Source organism: Ranitomeya imitator, chromosome 1, assembly GCF_032444005.1.
Source record: "Ranitomeya imitator isolate aRanImi1 chromosome 1, aRanImi1.pri, whole genome shotgun sequence".
Classification (NCBI taxonomy): domain Eukaryota; kingdom Metazoa; phylum Chordata; class Amphibia; order Anura; family Dendrobatidae; genus Ranitomeya; species Ranitomeya imitator.
This window is the reverse complement of record NC_091282.1, coordinates 1,252,844,897-1,252,870,596: the sequence shown is the minus strand read 5'-3', so window position 1 is coordinate 1,252,870,596 and position 25,700 is coordinate 1,252,844,897. Positions and strand designations below refer to the sequence as shown.

The 25,700-nt window shown below is 43.7% G+C and overlaps 1 protein-coding gene across 1 annotated transcript in view; it reads right to left on the bottom strand.

The window, feature by feature from the left end:
- The window catches only part of LOC138657573 (vomeronasal type-2 receptor 26-like), a 31,370-nt gene extending 9,172 nt beyond the window's left edge, over positions 1-22,198 (bottom strand). Inside the window, exons 1-3 of the mRNA XM_069745335.1 lie at positions 22,115-22,198; positions 21,765-21,900; positions 17,407-18,169 (exon numbers count right to left, since the gene is read on the bottom strand). Of these exons, the coding sequence (XP_069601436.1) occupies positions 17,407-18,169; positions 21,765-21,900; positions 22,115-22,198 (983 nt within the window). The remainder of the gene's footprint in view (positions 1-17,406; positions 18,170-21,764; positions 21,901-22,114) is intronic.
- Between the last annotated feature and the right edge of the window lie 3,502 nt (positions 22,199-25,700).

Below are 25,700 nucleotides of genomic sequence, written 5' to 3'. Positions count from 1 at the left end.
AATGTCTTGCCTGTTTCACACTCCAGGTAGCTCCCCGTCTGTCAAACGTCTTGGTTTCAGAATTTCAGTTCCGTAGCCAAATTATGACATATGTGTATTGTATTGCCCTCCTTGAGTATATAAACACTTTCAATAAGCTGCTGTTACAACAGTATATAACAATTCACAGTCACACTGACTGACTATGCAGGTCCAGCACCTTCCTATCTCTTGAATCTTTAGATTTTTATTCACATACTGAGACTCTCACTCCCATTTTCATTGCTCTTCACCAGTAGAGCAGTAGTACAACACCATCATTTTAGGGATTTTTCTTACCCTATGTTTATTGATCTTTGACCTCGTGTCTCTACCCTGTAAAATCCTAAAATGGAGGTACTTGGCCTGCCCTGATATTTTATAGTCACTGTTATAGCCTTCTGGTTTGCTCTGATTGACCAAGTGATTCAATGGCCAAGTTTCTCCTCATCTAAAGCCAATCAAACACCTAAGGGGAAATCTGAAGAAAGAAGTTCACCATCTCTCTCCATCCAGCATGCCGACTCTAGAAGACGTAATTCATAAATTCATAAAGAATGTTAAAACATAATGCTGCAATATGTCACCGACTTGTTCATTCCTAGAAGACTTGGAGTTGTCCTTAAAAATCATTGAGGTCATATAGCATAGTAGATGTATATCAAACCAACAAGTCCTCAATCAATAAGAACGCCCATAAACAAGGGCCAACACTTCCTACAGGACCTACAGGACCAGGACCTCCCGCCCCGAAGTGCACGTGTCGCTGCCCTGCTTCTTTTTTATAAAGAATTCCTTTGCACTAAGCACTTTATTTAATATTGTGATACTGATTACTCTCATTGAAGAATAATTTGCTATTCATTCATTGGTTACTATTTATGGTCATAGTGTTTTATTTAAAAATTGTCTCCCATACTAGTCAGTATTGATCCTTTATTCACCTCCATCTTTCCAGTATTTTTCACGCTACTGAACATTTTTTAATCTTGTTTTGTATAAATCAATAAACTGGCGTTTCGACTTCCAGACAATTTTTTTCTGCGCCTCTTTTTATGGTGCATGAAAAATAAGGTCATATTAGCATACTAGATGTAATAGTTTTCTATGTGGGGCGTATTCATACTGCAACAACTAATTTGAGTAAAACTGAAGATTTTGTAATGAAAGTTAATAATTAACCTTACTATTATGCTTTGGATTTAAAAAAAATATTCCAGGAAACAAAACGGTCTTGTCAAAATTTGAAAATTGTTCTTGTATTCAGTGAGATATTAATTAAAATCTTATTTTTCAAAGGGGGTGTTGTACTTGTACGGAAGCAAACCATATCCTAAGGATCACAAATATTGACCCAATTTTTCTTAGAACTTTTTTGTTAATGTGAGTCTAAAAAAAAATAATATACGTCTATGATGAAATAACAGATTTAGGATTATGAAGACCACATCTGTAATTATCACATGTGCAGCAACCACTGGTGGAAAGATTTAGGGGCCAACGTATTTGCGCCATGATACTTTTGCCAAAGCTAACATCTCTATGCGCTAAGAAGGTCCTTTCTGCTTTCTGGATCGGCTTCAACTTTTTATCCATTTATAATATTAATCGGTATTTTCTGTAACAGATTACTTGACTCTAATTCACACTATCTTGTGTTGAAAAAGTATTCTTGATTTGTATTATTGAACCTTTACATTTGCATTTCTCATTAATATTATTAGTAATTAAGTGCTGTATTCTGATCTTTGAATCTGCTTTCGTATTATGGATTATCCAGCTAGTCATTTCTAGCTGGCCTCTAGCTATGGATGCAATATCTCATCAATATTTTCACATCCATATTTATCAGCTGAAGTTTCAGAACATGGCAACCTCACCCCCACAAAGTCAACTACTGGGGAGAGGATGACAGGGTTTGTATGACAGCATTTACCGTGCAGTGATGAGTGAATATGCTGGGAAAGCGTCCTATCCGAGCACGCTCGGGTGTTATCAGAGCATCTGGGAGCGCGCGTATATAATGTCCGAGTCCCTGCAACTGCATGATTTGCTAATGTTAAACAGCATCAACACAGGTGGAAATTCCGTAACAAACAGGCAAACCCCACAAGTTTTCAGGTTGTCTAACAGCACAAATAATGTAGATGCAGGGACTCGAACCTACTATAAGAGCTCTCCGAGATGCTCGGATAACACCTGAGTGTGCTCGGATAAGACGTTATCTCAGCATGTTTATCATCACCAGTAGGGTTGAGCGACCTTGACCTTTTTAGAGTCGAGTCGTGTTTCGCGAAACCCGACTATCTTAGAAGTCGAGTCGAGTGGAATCGGACGATTATCGTGAAAAGTCGGGTATCGCCCGAAACACGAAACCCAATGCAAGTCAATGGGGGAGCATAGTCGGCAGTGAGTGGAGGCCAGGAAAACACCTACACTGCCCATTTTAATGGCAAAAACATCCATTCTTTTTACTGAAGCTTGTCAATAGTAATTTAGCTTATAATAATTGGAAGGCATTTGAAATTGGGGGTCATTTGACTAAAGTTGTGGGGGGTAGGGCTGGTTCAAGTAATTAGTGGGCCCAGGAAATCTGGAACGCGTCACGGCAGTGGAGCAGGGAGAGGTAAGTATTTCAACTTTGCAAGTGCTGTGATCCTGAGCAAGCAGGGGGGCCCACTCGTTGGCATTGGCACTGGCACAGGGCCCCTCAAAGTACAGCGGTGTGTTTGCACGGCGGGGGCGCCTCCCACCGGCAGCAACACTTTTGCGTACTATGAGAGGCCCTGTGCCAGTGACGTCGCCAACTAGTATTCCTCCCCCCACCTGATGAAGGAACCTGCACTTTCATCTGCACCTTCCTCTTTGTCCCCGTGCAAGGTGGTATGGTATGCGGGAAGAGGAACCTGACTTTCAGCAGGGTCACAATCTTGCTGTGTAGCGTGCACGGGGAATTTAGCGTTATGGGTCAATGTACCAGCAGACTCATCTATCACTGGCTGGGCAATGGGCAGGATGAGGAGGAAACACAGATATAGGCCCAAAGAATAAAGTTGGCTAAATGCAGTTCAAAATTGGTAACACAGGACTAACCAGGGGGCATTGCAGTGGAGGACAACTGGAATGAGAAGCTGACACAGAGAGTAGGCCCAAATCAGTAAGTAGTCGAAATGCAGTTCAAAATTGGCAACCGTAGTAAACAGGCGGCACAGCTTTGTTCAGTGGAGGAGAACAGCAAGGAGTGGCAGACACCGATAGTAGGCCCCAACCCAACTAGTAGGCCAAATGCAGTCTAACATTAACAACTACTTAACGAGGGCCTGAAAATGGAATTTCAGGACAGGAAACCAGGAGAACAGCAAGGAGTGGCAGACACCGATAGTAGGCCCCAAACCAACTAGTACGCCAAATGCAGTTGTTCCATTTAACCACAATTTAATGAGAGCCTGAAGATAGAAGCTCAGGAAAGGCAACCTGGAGAACACCTTGGAGTGTAACACACCATCTCTCTACACCCCATACCCAATTTGTAGGCCTCATGCAGTGTAGTTTCCAACAACTACTAAACGAGAGCAGGAAGATCGAAGCAATGGAGAGGAAACCTGGGGAACACCTTGGAGTGTAACACACCGTCTCTCTACACCCCATACCCAATTTGTAGGCCTAATGCAGTGTAGTTTCCAACAACTACTAAACGAGAGCATTAAGATCGCAGCAATGGCGAGGAAACCTGGGGAACACCTTGGAGTGGAACACACCATCTCTACACCCCAGACCCAACTTGTAGGCCGAATGCAGTGTTGTTTTCAACAACTACTTAAGAAGAGCCTGAAGATCAAAGCTCAGAAAAGGCAACCCGGGGAACACCTTGGAGCGGCAGACACTGGTAGTAGGCTGTAAACCCCAAATTTTGGTCAATGGAGTTTATGAAATGTTCCAGGGGTACACAGGCAGCATTGGTGTGGTAAGCGGAGGACAATTTATATTTGGGACTGCAGACAGACTTTGTAGGCTGTCCCCTGTGGACCATGCATCCACAACATTAACCCAGTGCGCCGTAATGGACATCTAACCTTTCGTGGACATGCCTACTGGTCCATGCATCTGTTGTCAGGTGCACCTTTCTACTATTAGATAGCCAGAGAGCATGGACAATGCGGATTTTTACATGATGCTGTAGTGCTGGGATGGCTTTTCTCGCAAAAGAAGTGACGACTGGGTAGCTCTTACCGTGGTACAGCGTAGTCCATCTGGGCTTTATAATTGTAAAATAGAGAAAAAAAATTGGCTGTATGCACTTTAAAACAGGTTACATGGGTACACGGGCGGCTGTGGTCTGGTCAGTGTAGTAGTAGTAGAAAGAAGGGACCGCAGACAGGCTTCGAAGGCCTAACATAAAAAATTGGACAGGCTGTAGGCACTTTTACATTGGTTCCAGGGGTACACGGGCAGCAGTAGACAGGTCAGTGGAGGCCAAGTGGAAGGAGGGACCGTAGACAGGCTTCGAAGGCCTAACATAAAAAAATAGGGCTGTTGGCAATGTAAAATTGGTTCCAGGGGTACACGGGCAGCAGTACAATGGTCAGTGGAGGCCAAGTGGAAGGAGAGACCGCACACAGGCTTCGAAGGCCTAACATAAAAAAATAGGGCTGTTGGCAATTTAAAATTGGTTCCAGGGGTACAAGGGCAGCAGTACAATGGTCAGTGGAGGCCTAGTGGAAGGAGGTACCGCAGACAGGCTTCGAAGGCCTAACATAAAAAAATAGGGCTGTTGGCAATTTAAAATTGGTTCCAGGGGTACACGGGCAGCAGTACAATGGTCAGTGGAGGCCAAGTGGAAGGAGGTACCGCAGACAGGCTTCGAAGGCCTAACATAAAAAAATAGGGCTGTTGGCAATTTAAAATTGGTTCCAGGGGTACAAGGGCAGCAGTACAATGGTCAGTGGAGGCCTAGTGGAAGGAGGTACCGCAGACAGGCTTCGAAGGCCTAACATAAAAAAATAGGGCTGTTGGCAATTTAAAATTGGTTCCAGGGGTACACGGGCAGCAGTACAATGGTCAGTGGAGGCCAAGTGGAAGGAGGGACCGCAGACAGGCTTCGAAGGCCTAACATAAAAAAATAGGGCTGTTGGCAATTTAAAATTGGTTCCAGGGGTACAAGGGCAGCAGTACAATGGTCAGTGGAGGCCTAGTGGAAGGAGGTACCACAGACAAGCTTCGAAGGCCTAACATAAAAAAATAGGGCTGTTGGCAATTTAAAATTGGTTCCAGGGGTACACGGGCAGCAGTACAATGGTCAGTGGAGGCCTAGTGGAAGGAGGGACCGCAGACAGGCTTTGAAGGCCTAACATAAAAAAATTGGGGTGCAGGCAATTTAACATTGGTTCCAGGGGTACACGGGCAACAGTACAATGGTCAGTGGAGGCCTAGTGGAAGGAGGGACCGCAGTCAGGCTTCGAAGGCCTAACATAACAAAAATAGGGGTGCAGGCAATTTAACATTGGTTCCAGGGGTACACGGGCAGCAGTACAATGGTCAGTGGAGGCCTAGTGGGAGGAGGGACCGCAGACAGGCTTCGAAGGCCTAAAATAACAAAAATAGGGGTGCAGGCAATTTAACATTGGTTCCAGGGGTACACGGGCAGCAGTGGTCTGGTCAGTGTAGTAGTAGTAGAAAGAAGGGACCGCAGACAGGCTTCGAAGGCCTAACATAAAAAATAGGGCTGTTGGCAATTTAAAATTGGTTCCAGGGGTACACGGGCAGCAGTACAATGGTCAGCGGAGGCCTAGTGGAAGAAGAGACCGCAGACAGGCTTCGAAGGCCTAACATAAAAAAATAGGGCTGTTGGCAATTTAAAATTGGTTCCAGGGGTACAAGGGCAGCAGTACAATGGTCAGTGGAGGCCAAGTGGAAGAAGGGAACGCAGACAGGCTTCGAAGGCCTAACATAAAAAAATAGGGGTGCAGGCAATTTAACATTGGTTCCAGGGGTACACGGGCAGCAGTACAATGGTCAGTGGAGGCCTAGTGGAAGGAGGGACCGCAGACAGGCTTCGAAGGCCTAACATAACAAAAATGTCAATACAATGGTATTGTCAGTGCCAGGCATTGAAGGATGTCAGCACATAGACTAAACATTGGTGGAGCTGTGAGAGATAATTTTGCAAGTGGTAGAGCACTGTTTGAGCTGGGGGGGAACTGTCTTGTGGCCGGCGGTACAGGCCCAGGGCCCCTCATATTACAATGGTGTGTCTGACGTTGGGTGCGCACCACCACCGCCAGAGACACTTTATTGTACTATGAGGGACCCAGTGGCAGTGCCGTCGACCAAAAGCGGGCACACCCACCTATTCAGACAAACAGCACTCTCACGGGTGCTGGCGCCAAGTGCCGATACCACGGCCCCGTGTGGGGAGTTTGGCCATTTAGGGAGGTGTAAACATGTCGTATGCTGGACAATCAGGTGCAGCAAATTACGAGATTGGAAAAGTCATTCAGAATAGTCCACAGGCAAGACCTTTTCATAGGAAAGCTAGGTGTCAGCCGGGCAAGGTGGGGCAAAAGATTTTGAAATCCAGTTGTGGTTCATTTTAATGAAGGTTAGATCATCTACATTTTGGGTAGCCAGACGAGTCCTTTTTTCTGTTAGTATTGAACCTGCAGCACTGAATACTCTTTCTGATAGGAAACTAGCTGCCGGGCAAGCAAGCTCCTGCAATGCATATTCTGCCAATTCTGGCCAGGTGTCTAATTTGGATGCCCAGTAATCAAATGGGAATGACGGTTGAGGGAGAACGTCGATAAGGGATGAAAAATAGTTTGTAACCATACTGGACAAATGTTGTTCCTGTCACTTTGAATTGATGCTGCAGTACCTGTCCTGTCTGCGGTCATAGCAAAATCACTCCACAACCTGGTCAGAAAACCCCTCTGGCCAATGCCACTTCTGATTTCTGCCCCTCTAACACCTCTGGTCTGCTGGCCCCTGCAGCTTGTGTGAGAACGATCACGGGCGCTGTGTGCAGGGAATGCCAGAAGCAAACGGTCAACAAGAGTTGATTGTTTGGTTGCTAATATTAGTTCCAAGTTGTCATGTGGCATTATATTTTGCAATTTGCCTTTATAGCGAGGATCAAGGAGGCAGGCCAACCAGTAATCGTCATCGTTCATCATTTTAGTAATGCGTGTGTCCCTTTTGAGGATACGTAAGGCATAATCCGCCATGTTGGCCAAAGTTCCAGTTCTCAAATCTGCGGTTGTGCTTGGTTGAGGGGCAGTTTCAGGCAAATCCACGTCACTTGTGTCCCTCAAAAAACCAGAACCCGGCCTTGCCGCGCCACCAATTTCCAGTGGCCCCGGAAAAGCTTCCTCATTAAAAATATAATCATCCCCATCATCATCCTCGTCCTCCTCCTCCTCTTCGCCCGCTACCTCGTCCTGTACACTGCCCTGGCCAGACAATGGCTGACTGTCATCAAGGCTTTCCTCTTCCTCAGCTGCAGACGCCTGATCCTTTATGTGCGTCAAACTTTGCATCAGCAGACGCATTAGGGGGATGCTCATGCTTATTATGGCGTTGTCTGCACTAACCAGCCGTGTGCATTCCTCAAAACACTGAAGGACTTGACACATGTCTTGAATCTTCGACCACTGCACACCTGACAACTCCATGTCTGCCATCTTACTGCCTGCCCGTGTATGTGTATCCTCCCACAAAAACATAACAGCCCGCCTCTGTTCGCACAGTCTCTGAAGCATGTGCAGTGTTGAGTTCCACCTTGTTGCAACGTCTATGATTAGGCGATGCTGGGGAAGTCCACGCACTTTGAGGAGCAGGTTGGATAACCCCGGATAACTTTTCAGGAAGCACTGCACCACCAGGTTTAAGGTGTGAGCCAGGCAAGGAATGTGTTTCAGTTGGGAAAGGGAGATGGCAGCCATGAAATTCCTTCCGTTATCACTCACTACCTTGCCTGCCTCAAGATCTACAGTGCCCAGCCACGACTGCGTTTCTTTCTGCAAGAACTCAGACAGAACTTCCGCGGTGTGTCTGTTGTCGCCCAAACACTTCATAGCCAATACAGCCTGCTGACGTTTGCCAGTAGCTGCCCCATAATGGGAGACCTGGTGTGCAACAGTGGCAGCTGCGGATGGAGTGGTTGTGCGACTGCGGTCTGTGGACGAGCTCTCGCTTCTGCAGGAGGACGAGGAGGAGGAGGAGGGGGTGCGAACGGCTACAGCCAACTGTTTCCTAGACCGTGGGCTAGGCAGAACTGTCCCAAAATTGCTGTCCCCTGTGGACCCTGCATCCACAACATTCACCCAGTGTGCCGTGATGGACACGTAACGTCCCTGGCCATGCCTACTGGTCCATGCATCTGTTGTCAGGTGCACCTTTGTGCTCACAGATTGCCTGAGTGCATGGACGATGCGCTCTTTAACATGCTGGTGGAGGGCTGGGATGGCTTTTCTGGAAAAGAAGTGTCGACTAGGTAGCTCGTAGCGTGGTACAGCGTAGTCCATCAGGGCTTTGAAAGCTTCGCTTTCAACTAACCGGTAGGGCATCATCTCTAACGAGATTAGTCTAGCTATGTGGGCGTTCAAACCCTGTGTACGCGGATGCGAGGCTAAGTACTTCCTTTTTCTAACCATAGTCTCATGTAGGGTGAGCTGGACTGGAGAGCTGGAGATCGTGGAACTAGCGGGGGTGCCGGTGGACATGGCAGACTGAGAGACGGTGGGAGATGGTATTGTTGCCGCCGATGCCCTAGATGCAGTGTTTCCTACTACGAAACTGGTGATTCCCTGACCCTGACTGCTTTGGCCTGGCAAAGAAACCTGCACAGATACTGCAGGTGGTGCGGAAAATGGTGGCCCTACACTGCCGGAAGGGATGTTGCGTTGATGACTAGCTTCATTGGCCGAGGGTGCTACAACCTTAAGGGACATTTGGTAGTTAGTCCAAGCTTGCAAATGCATGGTGGTTAAATGTCTATGCATGCAACTTGTATTGAGACTTTTCAGATTCTGCCCTCTGCTTAAGGTAGTTGAACATTTTTGACAGATGACTTTGCGCTGATCAATTGGATGTTGTTTAAAAAAATGCCAGACTGCACTCTTTCGGATCCCTTTTCAGGCATTGCAGACTGAGCTTTAACCGGATGGCCACGCTGTCCTCCAACAGGTTTTGGCTTTGCCACGCGTTTTGGGCCAGATACGGGCCCGGCAGATGGAACCTGTTGCGATGTTGATGCCTGCTGCGGCCCCTCCTCCTCCGCTTCAGAACTGCTGCCGCCTGCATCCTGTTCCCCCAATGGCTGCCAATCGGGGTCAACAACTGGGTCATCTATGACCTCCTCTTCTAGCTCGTGCGCAACTCCGTCTGTGTCACCGTGTAAGTCGGTGGGAGAGCGTTCGTGATGGGGCAACATAGTCTCATCAGGGTCTGATTCTTGATCATTACCCTGCGAGGGCAATGTTGTGGTCTGAGTCAAAGGACCAGCATAGTAGTCTGGCTGTGGCTGTGCATCAGTGCACTCCATGTCAGATTCAACTTGTAATGGGCATGGACTGTTAAGTGCTTCACTTTCTAAGCCAGGGACGGTATGTGTAAAGAGCTCCATGGAGTAACCCGTTGTGTCGCCTGCTGCATTCTTCTCTGTTGTTGTTTTTGCTGAAGAGGACAAGGAAGCGACTTGTCCCTGACCGTGAACATCCACTAACGACGCGCTGCTTTTACATTTACCAGTTTCACGAGAGGAGGCAAAAGAGCTAGAGGCTGAGTCAGCAAGATAAGCCAAAACTTGCTCTTGCTGCTCCGGCTTTAAAAGCGGTTTTCCTACTCCCAGAAAAGGGAGCGTTCGAGGCCTTGTGTAGCCAGACGATGAACCTGGCTCCACAGCTCCAGACTTAGGTGCAATATTTTTTTTCCCACGACCACCAGATGCTCCACTACCACTACCCTAATTACCAGCTGACAATGAACGCCCCCGGCCACGACCTCTTCCACCAGACTTCCTCATTGTTTTAAAAACGTAACCAAACTAACGGTATTTGTTGCTGTCACACAACTTACACGGTGAGCTATAACTTCAGTATGATTTAGCTACCCCTTTACAGGTGGGTGAGACCACAACGAAAATCAGGAACAATGTTACACACTCTGTTTTTGGTGGCACCAAATGAGAGAGATGCCACACACGCAGGACTGTCACTGAAGCACAAATGTAAATATTAATCTCCCACTGTTTTTTTTTTTTTTTTTCAGGGAGACTTTAGAAACAAAATAAAATAAAATGATTTTTTCAGGAAGAATTTAGAAACCAAATAACATAAAATTATTTTTCCAATGACAATTTAGAAACCAAAAAAAAAAGGCTTTCTATGCCCCACTGAGTGAGAGATGCCACACACAGGAGTCAGGAGTGGCACACAAGCCCAGAGGCCAATATTTTTCTCCCAATGATTGATGTAGTGATTTTTTCAGGTAGATTTTGGAACCCAAATCAACCAAAAAAATAAATAGGCTTTCTATGGCCCACTATCTGAGAGAGAGAGATGGCACACCCAGGAGTCAAGACTGGCACACAAGCAGAAAAGGCAATATCAATCTCCCACTGATTTTTTTTTTCAGGGAGACTTTAGAAACAAAATAAAATAAAATGATTTTTTCAGGAAGAATTTAGAAACCAAATAACATAAAATTATTTTTCCAATGACAATTTAGAAACCAAATTAAAAAAAAAAAAAAAAAGGCTTTCTATGCCCCACTGAGTGAGAGATGCCACACACAGGAGTCAGGAGTGGCACACAAGCCAAGAGGCCAATATTTTTCTCCCAATGATTGATGTAGTGATTTTTTCAGGTGGATTTTGGAACCCAAATCAAGCAAAAAAAATAATAGGCTTTCTATGGCCCTCAATTGGAGAGAGAGAGAGAGATGGCACACCCAGGAGTCAAGACTGGCACACAAGCAGATAGGGCAATATTAATCTCTCACTGATTTTTTTTTTTTTTCAGGGAGACTTTAGAAACAAAATAAAATAAAATTATTTTTTCAGGAAGAATTTAGAAACCAAATAAAATAAAATATTTTTTCAGGGAGAATTTAGAAAACAAATAAAACAAAAAATAGGCTTTCTATGGCCCACTGAGTGAGAGATGACGCACACAGGAGTCAGGAGTGGCACACAAGCCCAGAGGCCAATATTTTTCTCCCAATGATTGGTGTAGTGATTTTTTCAGGTAGATTTTGGAACCCAAATCAACCAAAAAAATAAATAGGCTTTCTATGGCCCACTATCTGAGAGAGAGAGATGGCACACCCAGGAGTCAAGACTGGCACACAAGCAGAAAGGGCAATATCAATCTCCCACTGATTTTTTTTTTTTCAGGGAGACTTTAGAAACAAAATAAAATAAAATGATTTTTTCAGGAAGAATTTTGAAACCAAATAACATAAAATTATTTTTCCAATGACAATTTAGAAACCAAATTAAAAAAAAAAAAAAAAAAAAGGCTTTCTATGCCCCACTGAGTGAGAGATGCCACACACAGGAGTCAGGAGTGGCACACAAGCCCAGAGGCCAATATTTTTCTCCCAATGATTGATGTAGTGATTTTTTCAGGTGGATTTTGGAACCCAAATCAAGCAAAAAAAATAATAGGCTTTCTATGGCCCACAATTGGAGAGAGAGAGAGAGATGGCACACCCAGGAGTCAAGACTGGCACACAAGCAGATAGGGCAATATTAATCTCTCACTGATTTTTTTTTTTTTTTTCAGGGAGACTTTAGAAACAAAATAAAATAAAATGATTTTTTCAGGAAGAATTTAGAAACCAAATAAAATAAAATATTTTTTCAGGGAGAATTTAGAAAACAAATAAAACAAAAAATAGGCTTTCTATGGCCCACTGAGTGAGAGATGACGCACACAGGAGTCAGGAGTGGCACACAAGCCCAGAGGCCAATATTTTTCTCCCAATGATTGATGTAGTGATTTTTTCAGGTACATTTTGGAACCCAAATCAACCAAAAAAATAAATAGGCTTTCTATGGCCCACTATCTGAGAGAGAGAGATGGCACACCCAGGAGTCAAGACTGGCACACAAGCAGAAAGGGCAATATCAATCTCCCACTGATTTTTTTTTTTTCAGGGAGACTTTAGAAACAAAATAAAATAAAATGATTTTTTCAGGAAGAATTTAGAAACCAAATAACATAAAATTATTTTTCCAATGACAATTTAGAAACCAAATTAAAAAAAAAAAAAAAAAGGCTTTCTATGCCCCACTGAGTGAGAGATGCCACACACAGGAGTCAGGAGTGGCACACAAGCCCAGAGGCCAATATATTTCTCCCAATGATTGATGTAGTGATTTTTTCAGGTGGATTTTGGAACCCAAATCAAGCAAAAAAAATAATAGGCTTTCTATGGCCCACAATTGGAGAGAGAGGGAGAGATGGCACACCCAGGAGTCAAGACTGGCACACAAGCAGATAGGGCAATATTAATCTCTCACTGATTTTTTTTTTTTTTTCAGGGAGACTTTAGAAACAAAATAAAATAAAATGATTTTTTTCAGGAAGAATTTAGAAACCAAATAAAATAAAATATTTTTTCAGGGAGAATTTAGAAAACAAATAAAACAAAAAATAGGCTTTCTATGGCCCACTGAGTGAGAGATGACGCACACAGGAGTCAGGAGTGGCACACAAGCCCAGAGGCCAATATTTTTCTCCCAATGATTGATGTAGTGATTTTTTCAGGTAGATTTTGGAACCCAAATCAACCAAAAAAATAAATAGGCTTTCTATGGCCCACTATCTGAGAGAGAGAGATGGCACACCCAGGAGTCAAGACTGGCACACAAGCAGAAAGGGCAATATCAATCTCCCACTGATTTTTTTTTTTTTCAGGGAGACTTTAGAAACAAAATAAAATAAAATGATTTTTTCAGGAAGAATTTAGAAACCAAATAACATAAAATTATTTTTCCAATGACAATTTAGAAACCAAATTAAAAAAAAAAAAAAAAAAAGGCTTTCTATGCCCCACTGAGTGAGAGATGACGCACACAGGAGTCAGGAGTGGCACACAAGCCCAGAGGCCAATATTTTTCTCCCAATGATTGATGTAGTGATTTTTTCAGGTAGATTTTGGAACCCAACTCAACCAAAAAAATAAATAGGCTTTCTATGGCCCATTATCTGAGAGAGAGAGATGGCACACCCAGGAGTCAAGACTGGCACACAAGCAGAAAGGGCAATATTAATCTCCCACTGATTTTTTTTTTTTTTCAGGGAGACTTTAGAAACAAAATAAAATGATTTTTTCAGGAAGAATTTAGAAATCAAATAACATAAAATTATTTTTCCAATGACAATTTAGAAACCAAATAAAAAAAATAAAAAAAAAGGCTTTCTATGCCCCACTGAGTGAGAGATGCCACACACAGGAGTCAGGAGTGGCACACAAGCCCAGAGGCCAATATTTTTCTCCCAATGATTAATGTAGTGATTTTTTCAGGTAGATTTTGGAACCCAAACCAAGCAAAAAAAATAATAGGCTTTCTATGGCCCACAATTGGAGAGAGAGAGAGAGATGGCACACCCAGGAGTCAAGACTGGCACACAAGCAGAAAGGGCAATATTAATCTCCCACTGATTTTTTTTTTTTTTTCAGGGAGACTTTAGAAACAAAATAAAATAAAATGATTTTTTCAGGAAGAATTTAGAAACCAAATAAAATAAAATGATTTTTTCAGGGAGAATTTAGAAAACAAATAAAACAAAAAATAGGCTTTCTATGGCCCACTGAGTGAGAGATGACGCACACAGGAGTCAGGAGTGGCACACAAGCCCAGAGGCCAATATTTATCTCCCTTTTGATTGATTTATTGATTTTTTCAGGTAGAATTTAGAACCCAAATCAACCAAAAAAATAAATAGGCTTTCTATGGCTCACTATCTGAGAGAGAGAGATGGCACGCTTAGGACTGGCACACAAGCCCAAAGGCCAATATTAATATCCCTTTTTTTTCAGGGAGAATTTATAGAACCAAAAAAAATAAATAAATAGGCTTTCTATGGCCCACTATTTGTGAGAGAGATGGCACGCTCAGGACTGGCACACAAGCCCAGAGGCCAATATTAATCTCCCACTTTTTTTTTTCAGGGAAAATTTATAAACCCAATAAAAATAAATAAATAGGCTTTCTATGGCCCACTATCTGAGAGAGAGAGATGGCACGCTCAGGACTGGCACACAAGCCCAGAGGCCAATATTAATCTTCCACTTTTTTTTTTTTTTTCAGGGAAAATTTATAAACCCAATAAAAAAATAAATAAATAGGCTTTCTATGGCCCACTATTTGAGAGACAGATGGCACGCTTAGGACTGGCACACAAGCCCAAAGGCCAATATTAATCTCCCACTGATTGATTTAGTGATTTTTTCAGGTACAATTTAGAACCCAAATCAACCAAAAAAATAAATAGGCTTTCTATGGGCCACTGACTGAGAGATGGCACACACAGGAGTCAAGAGTGGCACACAAGCCCAGAGGCCAATATTTTTCTCCCACTGATTGATGTAGTGATTTTTTCAGATAGATTTTAGAACCCAAATCAAGCAAAAAAATAAATAGGCTTTCTATGGGCCACTGACTGAGAGATGGCACACACAGGAGTCAAGAGTGGCACACAAGCCCAGAGGCCAATATTTTTCTCCCACTGATTGATGTAGTGATTTTTTCAGATAGATTTTAGAACCCAAATCAAGCAAAAAAATAAATAGGCTTTCTATGGCCCACTGAGTGAGAGATGACACAGACAGGGATGGCACTCTAGCAGAAATGCCAATCTTAATCTCCCACAAAAAAAAAAAAAAAAGGAACTGTCCTTCAATTACTATCTCCCTGCAGTAATCTCAGCCAGGTATGGCAGGCAGCAATAAGGAGTGGACTGCTGCACAAATTAAATAAAAAGTGTGGACAAACAAACAAGATAGCTGTGCAGAAAGGAAGGAACAACAGGATTTGTGCTTTGAAAAAAGCAGTTGGTTTGCACAGCGGTGTACACACAGCAATGCAGCTATCTGGGAGCCTTCTAGGGCAGCCCAATGAGCTACAGCGCTGAGAAAAAAAAAAAAATGTAGCTTCCACTGTCCCTGCACACCGAAGGTGGTGTTGGACAGTGCAAATCGCTACAGCACAAGCGGTTTGGTGGTTAATGGACCCTGCCTAACGCTATCCCTGCTTCTGACAAAGCGGCAGCAACCCCTCCCTAAGCTCAGATCAGCAGCAGTAAGATGGCGGTCGGCGGGAACGCCTCTTTATAGCCCCTGTGACGCCGCAGACAGCAAGCCAATCACTGCAATGCCCTTCTCTAAGATGGTGGGGACCAGGACCTATGTCATCACGCTGCCCACACTCTGCGTTTACCTTCATTGGCTGAGAAATGGCGCTTTTTGCGTCATTGAAATGCGACTTTTGCGTGAAAGTCGCGTACCGCATGGCCGACCCCGCACAGGGGTCGGATCGGGTTTCATGAAACCCGACTTTGCCAAAAGTCGGCGACTTTTGAAAATGAACGACCCGTTTCGCTCAACCCTAATCACCAGTGCAGAGTAGAATTTCCAATTAGCGGTATTCTATGTAAATTTCAGATGACCTTAATGCTAAAGGGAACCTGTCACCATATTGTTCCCATATAATGTATTTCTCCTATTTGTGCATATGGAGAAACTTAGCAATTAACTTTTCAGGGAAAACATAGTTATTTGCACACAGGGCGACTGTTATTATTTTTCGGTGCCTAAGGATTGAGCGCCACAAAACCGATGTCAGGTTTCTTTAAAAAGAAGACTGTTACCCCATAATGTTAAATGAACCTCTTAAACAGGTATGTAGGAGACTTAGCCCTATTTCAGTCATATCAGTAGTAGAGATTTTGGCAGAGTAGTTGTCATAAAAATCTATTTCTTTTGTATAAAATAAGAGCTTCAGTGCACACCTAGCATTGCAAAATTCTTATCATGGGTTTACCACAACAGAGAGGAGCCAGAGGATCACGACATCTGATTTATTCTACTACTGCACTGATTAGAAGAACTTCCCCTTCATATTGCATGGTGTAAATTTATTTTGGCAGTGCAGGGGTTAATCTGCTCAGTTGAGAGCTCCTGGAAGCTTTCCTGCATGAAGGCTCTCAGCTGTTCATTGTTAGCCACTCTCATCTCCTGTATAATTTGGGCCATGGCTAGGTCTAGAGCTAGCTTATGCTGCATGGCTGGATGTTGTTGGTGGTTGTGTAGGAGAAGGCATTTGGAGGGTTTATCTGTGAATGTTGCTCGGTTTTGAGTGTGTGATAATTTCCTTTCTTCTCCTACTTTGGTTTATCCCCATCCTCCACTCCCCAGTACATTAATCTGTTATCTGTATGAGTATATTTGTGTGTTTGGCATTTTTTGTTACCCCTGTTCGTATTACTTTGTTAGTCTGTTTGGTGTATTATGGTACAGCACTACTCCTCTCTTCCATGGGTGGGGAAGGATGCAGACTGAGGGTGAATTTAGGAGCCAAGGCATGGTACGTGGCCTCAGAATCTTCATAATCTGAAGTAATCTGGGGAACAGGGCAAGCTAGGGCGCCCCTAGTATTAGGGAAGGAGCCCCTGGTCCTGGGACACCCAACAAAAGAATTGTTACAGTTCTCAGTGTATTATTATAGTGCTTCAATTTACATATTGTGCGGGTAATGATATTTTGACTGACAGTATTCATGCAAGCACCACTTAAACTTAATCAGTGACTCTGCACCTCTGCATAGACTCTGCAGGAGCCCAGCCATGCTCATATACTGTAGGCTCCACCGCTGGCTAATTTCTGTGGCAGCCAGTTGGTGCAGTAATGCAGACAGGAGCCAGCGATGAGAGTCCGCAGTTACTGCATGGGCATGGCTGGGCTCCTGCAAGGTCCACACAGAGGTGCAAAGCCACTGAGGAAGGTCTCACAGCATCTGCTTCAGTCGTAATGGTGCTCTGAGCCCTTGGTCATGCCAAGGCTATACTAAACAATAATCATTTACAAAAAAAAGTAAATAACTTTTTAGGCAACTAAAAAGTTTAAAATTTTAATCTAAACATATTTTTAACTATAGAAGTTCATAAATAGTTTCATTAGCATCCTAAGGTGATAGACTTTCTCTAAAACATTTCATAGCCCTTAACTTTGATACCTCTAATGTGAAAGGAACGATCTTAGCAATTTTTATTGATATATATATTAGGTTTAATTAATATTATATAGCATTTTTGGAAAAATATGCAGCATAATAATCCTGCACTTGAGGCCAGTATAGCGAATATTTCCATTGCCACCATATACTTCCCTTTGCTGCTAAGATAAGCCGGAATCATGGAAATCCAGACGCTACAGAACACCAGCATGCTAAAGGTGATGTACTTGGCCTCATTAAAATTGTCTGGTAATGTTCTCACCATGAAAGCCAGAACAAAGCTCAAAGCTGCCAGGAGCCCCAGATAACCCAACATGGAATAGAACCAGATATCCGAGCCTTCATTACACTGAATGATGATCCGATCGGTATAAAGAGTCTTGTCATACTCCCGATATGGAGGACGGAGAGAGATCCAGAAAACACAAATAAGAACCTGAACTGAGGAGCAGGTCACCACCACATATTTAGATGTCTTCAGTCCAATCCACCTCCTCCAGACACTGTTGGGTTTTGTGGCTTTGAAAGCAATGCATACTGTTATAGTTTTAGAGAGTATGGAAGATAGAGAAATAGATAAGGATATTCCAAATATAATCTGTCTAAGCATGCAGGTTACATCATCAGGAGGACCAAGAAACAAGAAAATACTCATGAAGCTCAGAAAGGTGGAGACCAGAAGGATGAAGCTCACGATCCGATTATTTGCCTTCACAATAGGCGTTTCCCAGTAATGGATAAATATCCCTAATATAAATATAGTTACTACAGATAGTAATATTGATGTGAAGATAAAAATAATCACAATCTCATCCTTCTCATAAGAGAGAAATTCATACGTTTTAGGGACACATTTCACTTTCTTCTCGTCAGGCCACTTGTCATCAGGACATCTGTGACAGATTTCACTGTCTGTGAGAAATAAAACAAGTCTCATTAAGGCACATACATGTTCTATCTGTTTTTTCCCGTGGATACAAAACATACTTATTTTCTATGGTGCCATATATATGCCAGTGTTTTTTTTTCATAGATTACATGTCTCTTAAAAAATTCATGGAGATATGTCAATAATTTTCCTGGCATCATGGATGAAAAGGGCCAATACAAGTCTATGGGTTCATGAAAAACAGATACAGCACACGGATGGCATTAGTGTACAGTCTGTGTGGTAAATGTGCTTAACATTAATCCATCCATGAAAATCGGATCGGCATGATCGCGCGGCCTCAGGCTGAGCGCCGCTGCGAATGCGTGCGAGTGTCAGCTATATGTGACAGCTGACACCCCGCAGCAATGCCCACGATTGGTGCTAGCACTGATTGCGGGCATTTAATTTTATCCCTCTGATGCTGCTGTCAGTAGTGACAGCGACATGGAGAAGCATCGCACAGGGAGGGGGCTCCCTGCGTACTTCCATCAGGACAATGTGATGCGATCATGCTGTTCTGATGGTCTCCATGGAGACCCCCAGCTCAGGGTGCTCAATACACATCTATACAAGGTCCCAAAGGGGTCTAGTTTCCAAAGTCGTGTAATTTGTGGGGTTTTCCACTGTTTAGGCACATCAGGGGCTCTTCAAACGCGACATGGCAACTGCTAATCATCCCAGTATAGTTTACATTCAAAAAGTCAAATGGTGTCTCTCCCCTTCCAAGCCCTGCCGAACACTTAAACAGCAGAATTCCCCATACATGGGGTATCAATGTACTCAGGAGAAATTGCACAACAAATTGTATGGAGCAATTTCTCCTGTTACCATTATGAAAATGCAAAATATGGAGCTAAATATGATTTATTTGGGAAAAATTAGATTTTTTTTAATTTACACGGCTTAACTTTTTAAACTTCTGTGAAACACTTTTCGGTCCAAGGTGCTCAATACACATCTAGATAAGTTCTATAAGGAGTCTAGTTTCCAAAATTGTGTCACTACTTAGGGGTTTCCACAGTTTAGACATTTCAGGGGCTCTCCAAATGCAAAATGGCAAACGCTAATTAGTCCACTATAGTTTACAATCAAAAAGTCAAATGGTGCTCCTTTCCTTCCAAGCCCTGCTGTGCACCCAAACAGTAGTTTTCCTCCACATATTGAGTGTCTGCGCACTCTGGAGAAATTGCACAACAAACTGTATGGAGCAATTTCTCTTTTTACCCTTATGATAATGCAAAACTTGGAGCTAAATAAGATTTATCTGGGAAAATTTTTTTTGATTTTTTTATTTTCATGGCTTAATGTTAACAACTTCTGTGAATCACCTGTGTTTGTTAGGAGTCGAGTTCCTGCCACTGCACAGGGGGAATCTCAAACCATGTCGGCTGTGGTCTCCCATTCTCCTCCAGCAGCAGTGGAGCCTGCTCAGCAGAGACGTCGGTCTCAGCGTCTGGCTCAAGCTGATACTGTGCGCTTGGTTACTACTGCCTTTCCAGGCTCTGCCTTTGTAGCCAGCACTGATCAGCAGCGAGCAGGCATTTCAGGGACTAAGTCCTGCTTTTCCCATACTGAGCATGCCCACGGCATGACCTCCCATGCGCTAGTATAAACCTTGACAATGTGTGTGTGTAGAGGTCGGGGATCATATGCTCAGGTCCTGTTGTGACTCCTATTGGACCATCAGGAAGGTCCCGGAGCGCTACTACTATAAATGGTTCACATGGCCGCTCGGCGATGCGCTAGTATAAACCTTGCCAATGTGTGTGTAGATGAATGACTGTCGATGGATGAAAGTTCCTTAATCATTCCCATTCCTAGTATTGTTGACTGCTCGCGAATGGTGGAAGCTATCTAGCGCCCAACAGTGCTACCTGCACACTAAGCACATGTTGCGACACCGTGCACTATCAGTGCGCTCTCCTACCAACCGTCAGTATAGGGTGGGAATTCCCGCTTGGACTGTTCATCTGACTCGGGGTGTCCTCAGGCGAGAATCAATAGCCACCGAGGGTCAGAGCCAGTTCAATCACCAGCTAAGTGGGTGCGATTCTTAGGGATCCCACTAGTGTCTTGCAGCTGCACCTTGTGACTGCTAACAGGGTGCAGCGTATTGTGCAACTCTGTGAAGCAACAGCGCTCACTACCATTTCACAGGGGGTGAAGTCTAACCCATGTGTGAGCTAAGTGTCCATCCGCCATTACATAGCAGCAGGTACCATCTCTACACGATGGACTCTGGGCTGCGAACACACCTCGTATCAATCTCTATTATTTGGTGCGTTCCGCTAGCCCTAACAGTGTTCAAGGTGCTGAATACACATCTAGATAGGTTCCATGAGAGGTCTAGTTTCCAAAATGTTGTCAGTTTTGAAGGTTTTCACTGTTTATGCACATCAGGGGCTCTCCAATCATGACATGTCGTCCTCTAATTATGCAAATTTTACATTCAAAAAGTGAAATGGTGCTCCTTCCCTTCCGCGCCCACATATGGGGTATTGACATACTTAGGAGGAGACATTGCACAAATGTATGGTCCATTTTCTTCTGTTACCCTTGCGAAAGCAAAAAAAAATTAGGTCTAAAGGAAAGTTTTTATGAAAAAAAGTAAATGTTTATTTTTTGCTTCCATATTCCAAAAAATCCTGTGAAGCACCTGAAGGGTTAATACTAGTGAAAATTGAGGAGGCCTAACATTTAAATTTCTAATTTGAAACAACAACTGATTTTCAAAGTACCATTGAAGTAATGAAAGAATCCACACTATCTATAAACAGAGAGATGGTGAGTGAGCACTCAGTTAATTTAAATCAATTTAAATCTCCAGGTTCAGATAAATTGCATCCTAGGGTACTGAGGGAGATAGCAGAGGAAATTGCAGAACCACTAGCCAGAATCTTTGAAAAATCCTGGAGAGCAGATTAAGTCTCAGAATATTGGAGAAGGGCAAATATTGTCCCTATCTTCAAAAAAGGAAAAAAGATTGAGCCAGGATATTACAGGCCAGTTAGCCTTACTTCTATTCCAGGAAAGGTCTTTGAAAAAATTATTAAACAACATGTATGTAAGTACTTGGAAAATAATACATAAATTGACCAGAGACAGCATAGGTTTGTAGTAAACAAGTCATGTCCACAGTAATCTAATTTCCTTCTATGATGGAATCACTGGGTGAATCAGAAAAATGCAGTAGATATAGTATATCACTACAGGAAGTTTGCGGCCAGCAATAGTTCTCCCTTTATGTAGGTTACTTATACATTCAAAGGTGCGGACAGTGAAGCTGGCTCTGATTTTATGGATGGCTCGCATGACATTACAACCTCACATAAGCCCTAGGATTGAGAATTCTGAAATACTGGAATGACGTAGGCAAGGGAGGCGAGTATAAGCTTTTTCCATTTTAACAGGCCAAAACATTTGAACCCAGAAAGGATTGTCCAAGTAGCGGAAAACCCTTTTAAATCTTCCTAATCAATTTTGTGAAAAATATGCACAAGCCTCTCTATCTCAAGTTCCAGTGAAAGTGAGAGAGAAAAGAGTTTTCTTTTGACGGACTATTATTCACAGACTGACCACCACTCCCATTTTCTTTGTCTTTCACCAGTGCAGAATTACAACACAATCCAATTTTGGCCAGATCCTCTCTATTCAAATCAATTAATTTGAGGAAGTCTACAAAATTCATGAAATTTGACTCGAAGTTTATTCTCTGAAGGATAAAGACAGTAGCAGAAATCCAGGACTCCAGTCACTGACACCCACAATAGTGTTTTATTACATCACCTCGGCATGGAAAGTGATATAGAAGATGAAAGGGTAAAATAAGACTGTGTAAAAGTAGTAACTTGGGTGTAAACAACCAGTCTGCATAAATAATGATTTACAATCTGAAATAATCTTACCTGTTATATTGGACACTTCACCCTCAGCACATTGTACACAGACATAGCAGCAAACATGATATTGTTCAGTAGAAGCTTTTCTGTATCCTGGAGAACATCGATCATTGCACCGAGACTGTGGCATCTGGTTTGTGCAATAAGATCAGTATCAATTCTACACATAGTACACATCATTCTTACATGTTATGAATACTGGAATACATTAATTTGCAAACTTTAAATATACAGTTAAATATTTAGCTTAAAACATACAGTAGCTAAATGGAAGCTTCTCTAATGGTAGACAAGGTTATGGACAGTAAAATGATGTATTTGTAATGAAAAGTCTTTTTTTAAAATTTGATTAAAGTTGAGAGACTCCTTTCAAAATAAAGCGATTTCTCTACAAATTATGAGAAAGTTGATAAAGTAAGTGAATGTAAATGTTTTTATTTTCTTTGAGTGAATGACATAAATTGGCACCTGCCACTTTACACACAGCAATGTAGAAATTAAGGTTCTAATGATTTGGATGGAGTCAAATGGCTTCTCCACAATGGCTTGTAGTTACTAGTGTTGAGCATTCCGATACCGCAAGTATCGGGTATCGGCCGATATTTGCGGTATCGGAATTCCGATACCGAATTCCGATACTTCCCGCGTATCGGATACCGGAATCGGAAGTTCCCAGAATTCAAATTGAACGCAGCAGCCAATGAGGAATGAATGAAAGTGTGGGCACATCCTGTTTAGCATGGTGGGCATGTAAGTACTGGCAAGGCTTGGATTGGCTGCTGAAATGATGTCACTCTGCACTATAAAAAAGCGCTGCCGCCATTTTGCGCTCACTCTGCTGTGATTTCAGTTAGGGACAGGACGCTGTGTTCTAACTGAGGGCCAGTTGAGCTAGCTAATTGCTTTATTTTCCTTTCCAAAGGCTAATTTAGCAAAACGCTGTGTGTTCTTCACTGTTCACCTTGCTCTTGCCTTGCAGCGCTGTTTTAACAGCGTTCTGCAAGGTCTCTGTGTGTGTGTGTGTGCAGCTCACTCTGTAGTCTGTGTGCAGCCATATACCCGGTTGTATTCAGCTCAGGGGGGGTTCACACTGCCTCACACAGTTGTTCTTTTTTGCTCTTAGTGCAGCCTGCTGCACATTTTTTCTCAAATTTCCTATTAGTGTTTTTCCACCAGTCTCCAGCTCTATTGTGGAAAAACACTACATAGGATAACCTAGAGGGGGGTTTTTGGGCCTTGCAGCGCCGTTTACGGCTGTCTGCACGGTCTCCGTGTGAGCCCAGCTCGCCCTGTAGTCTGTGTGCAGCCATAGCCGGTTGGATTCAGCTCAGGGTTCGTTACTGGCTCATACCTTGAGAAAAATTTTCCTTTTTTTCAAATAGTGCAGCCTGTTTAAAATTTGAAAAAAAAAATTCCTATTAGTGTCTTTCCACTCGTATCCAGCTAAATAGTGGAAAAACACTATATAGGATAACCTAGAGGAGGGTTTTTTGGCCTTGCAGCGCCGTTTACGGCTGTCTGCACGGTCTCCGTGTGAGCCCAGCTCGCCCTGTAGTCTGTGTGCAGCCATAGCCGGTTGGATTCAGCTCAGGGTTCGTTACTGGCTCATACCTTGAGAAAAATTTTCCTTTTTTTCAAATAGTGCAGCCTGTTTAAAATTTGAAAAAAAAAATTCCTATTAGTGTCTTTCCACTCGTATCCAGCTAAATAGTGGAAAAACACTATATAGGATAACCTAGAGGAGGGTTTTTTGGCCTTGCAGCGCCGTTTACGGCTGTCTGCACGGTCTCCGTGTGAGCCCAGCTCGCCCTGTAGTCTGTGTGCAGCCATAGCCGGTTGGATTCAGCTCAGGGTTCGTTACTGGCTCATACCTTGAGAAAAATTTTCCTTTTTTTCAAATAGTGCAGCCTGTTTAAAATTTGAAAAAAAAAATTCCTATTAGTGTCTTTCCACTCGTATCCAGCTAAATAGTGGAAAAACACTATATAGGATAACCTAGAGGAGGGTTTTTTGGCCTTGCAGCGCCGTTTACGGCTGTCTGCACGGTCTCCGTGTGAGCCCAGCTCGCCCTGTAGTCTGTGTGCAGCCATAGCCGGTTGGATTCAGCTCAGGGTGCGTTACTGCCTCATACCTTGAAAAACAATTTCCTTTTTTTCAAATAGTGCAGCCAGTTTAAAATTTGAAAAAAAAAATTCCTATTAGTGTCTTTCCACTTGTATCCAGCTAAATAGTGGAAAAACACTATATAGGATAACCTAGAGGAGGGTTTCTTGGCCTTGCAGCGCCGTTTACGGCTGTCTGCACGGTCTCCGTGTGATTTAAACTAGCTCTGTAGCCCGATCTGCACCAAAAAAAAGGTTAAGTTCACCAAACACAACTTACACTTGTGTAGGCCACATTTGAAAAATAATAAAGTTTAGTCCACAATTTACAACATTAGTGTTTCTTACACCTGTTAGGAGGAGCATTACAGGAATAAGCACACTAAGGCCTTAGTACTTTTCTGCTTATCTTTATCTGTCAACCAAGATGAAGAGGGCAGGGAGTAAGGCACGTGGGCGTGGGCGCGGAGCAGGGAGAGGAGCAGGGAGAGGACGTGGTGATTCTGTGCCTGCTGCGGGCGCCGGTGACTCGTCGTCACTCAGTTTCAGCAGGGAACAGTCCTTCATGCGCAGCTTTGTCGGAGAGCGCCGTGCACCGCTGCTGCGTGAAGACCAAATTGAAGCCGTTGTCGGGTGGATGGCAGCTAACGCCTCGGCATCGACTTCAGTTAGTGCCACATCCTCTCAGGCACAGAGCACTGGAGAGCAGCCATCTGTCTCTTCACCACCTGCCAAATTGGCCAGGCAGTCAGAGAGCCCAGGACAGGAGCCGTCTCTACTTCTGTTCTCTGAATCTCTTGGCTTGGAAACAGGGGGCCAGCCAAGCAGCATTGGAGAAATGGAAGAAGAGGCAGTGTGCAGTGATGCCCAAAAGCTTTATCTCTCTGACTCTGAAGAGGCAGGTGGGCCAGTGCCTCCGGTGACCACAGCGCAGTACGCATCTGATGATGAAACTCAGGTGCCGCTTTCTCGTGCGTACTGTGCTGCTGAGACTACCCAGGAGGAGCAGTTGGTGGCAGAGGGTAGTGGAGATGATGAGGTCCTTGACCCATCGTGGCGTGAGGAACAGGAAGGTGGTGGGAGCAGCTCAGAGGAAGAGCTTCCTCTTACGGGCCAAAGAGGGAGAGGGAGGGGGAAGACTGCGGAGCCTGTAGCCTCCACTTTGGCACCCGTTAGGAGCCTGTCTCTTTCCAAAGCCAAAAAGGGCGCTCCCAAGACTTGCAGTGCCTGGTCCTTTTTTGACACAGTTGCAGATGACATTTGTTTTGTCAAATGCAAGCTGTGTCATCATAAAGTAAAAAGAGGGAAAAATGTCAGCAACCTCAATACCACAAATATGTGGAAACATGTGCGGACCAGGCACGCGGTGGAGTTACAGAAACACACTGAAGATGTAGGCCAACCAACAGCGGCAGCTACCACCTCTTCAGCTCGTGTTGCCTCTTCCTCCAGCTCACGCACAGCTGGTTTGGCTTCCTCCCAGAGACCTTGTGTAATTCCACCCACAGCAC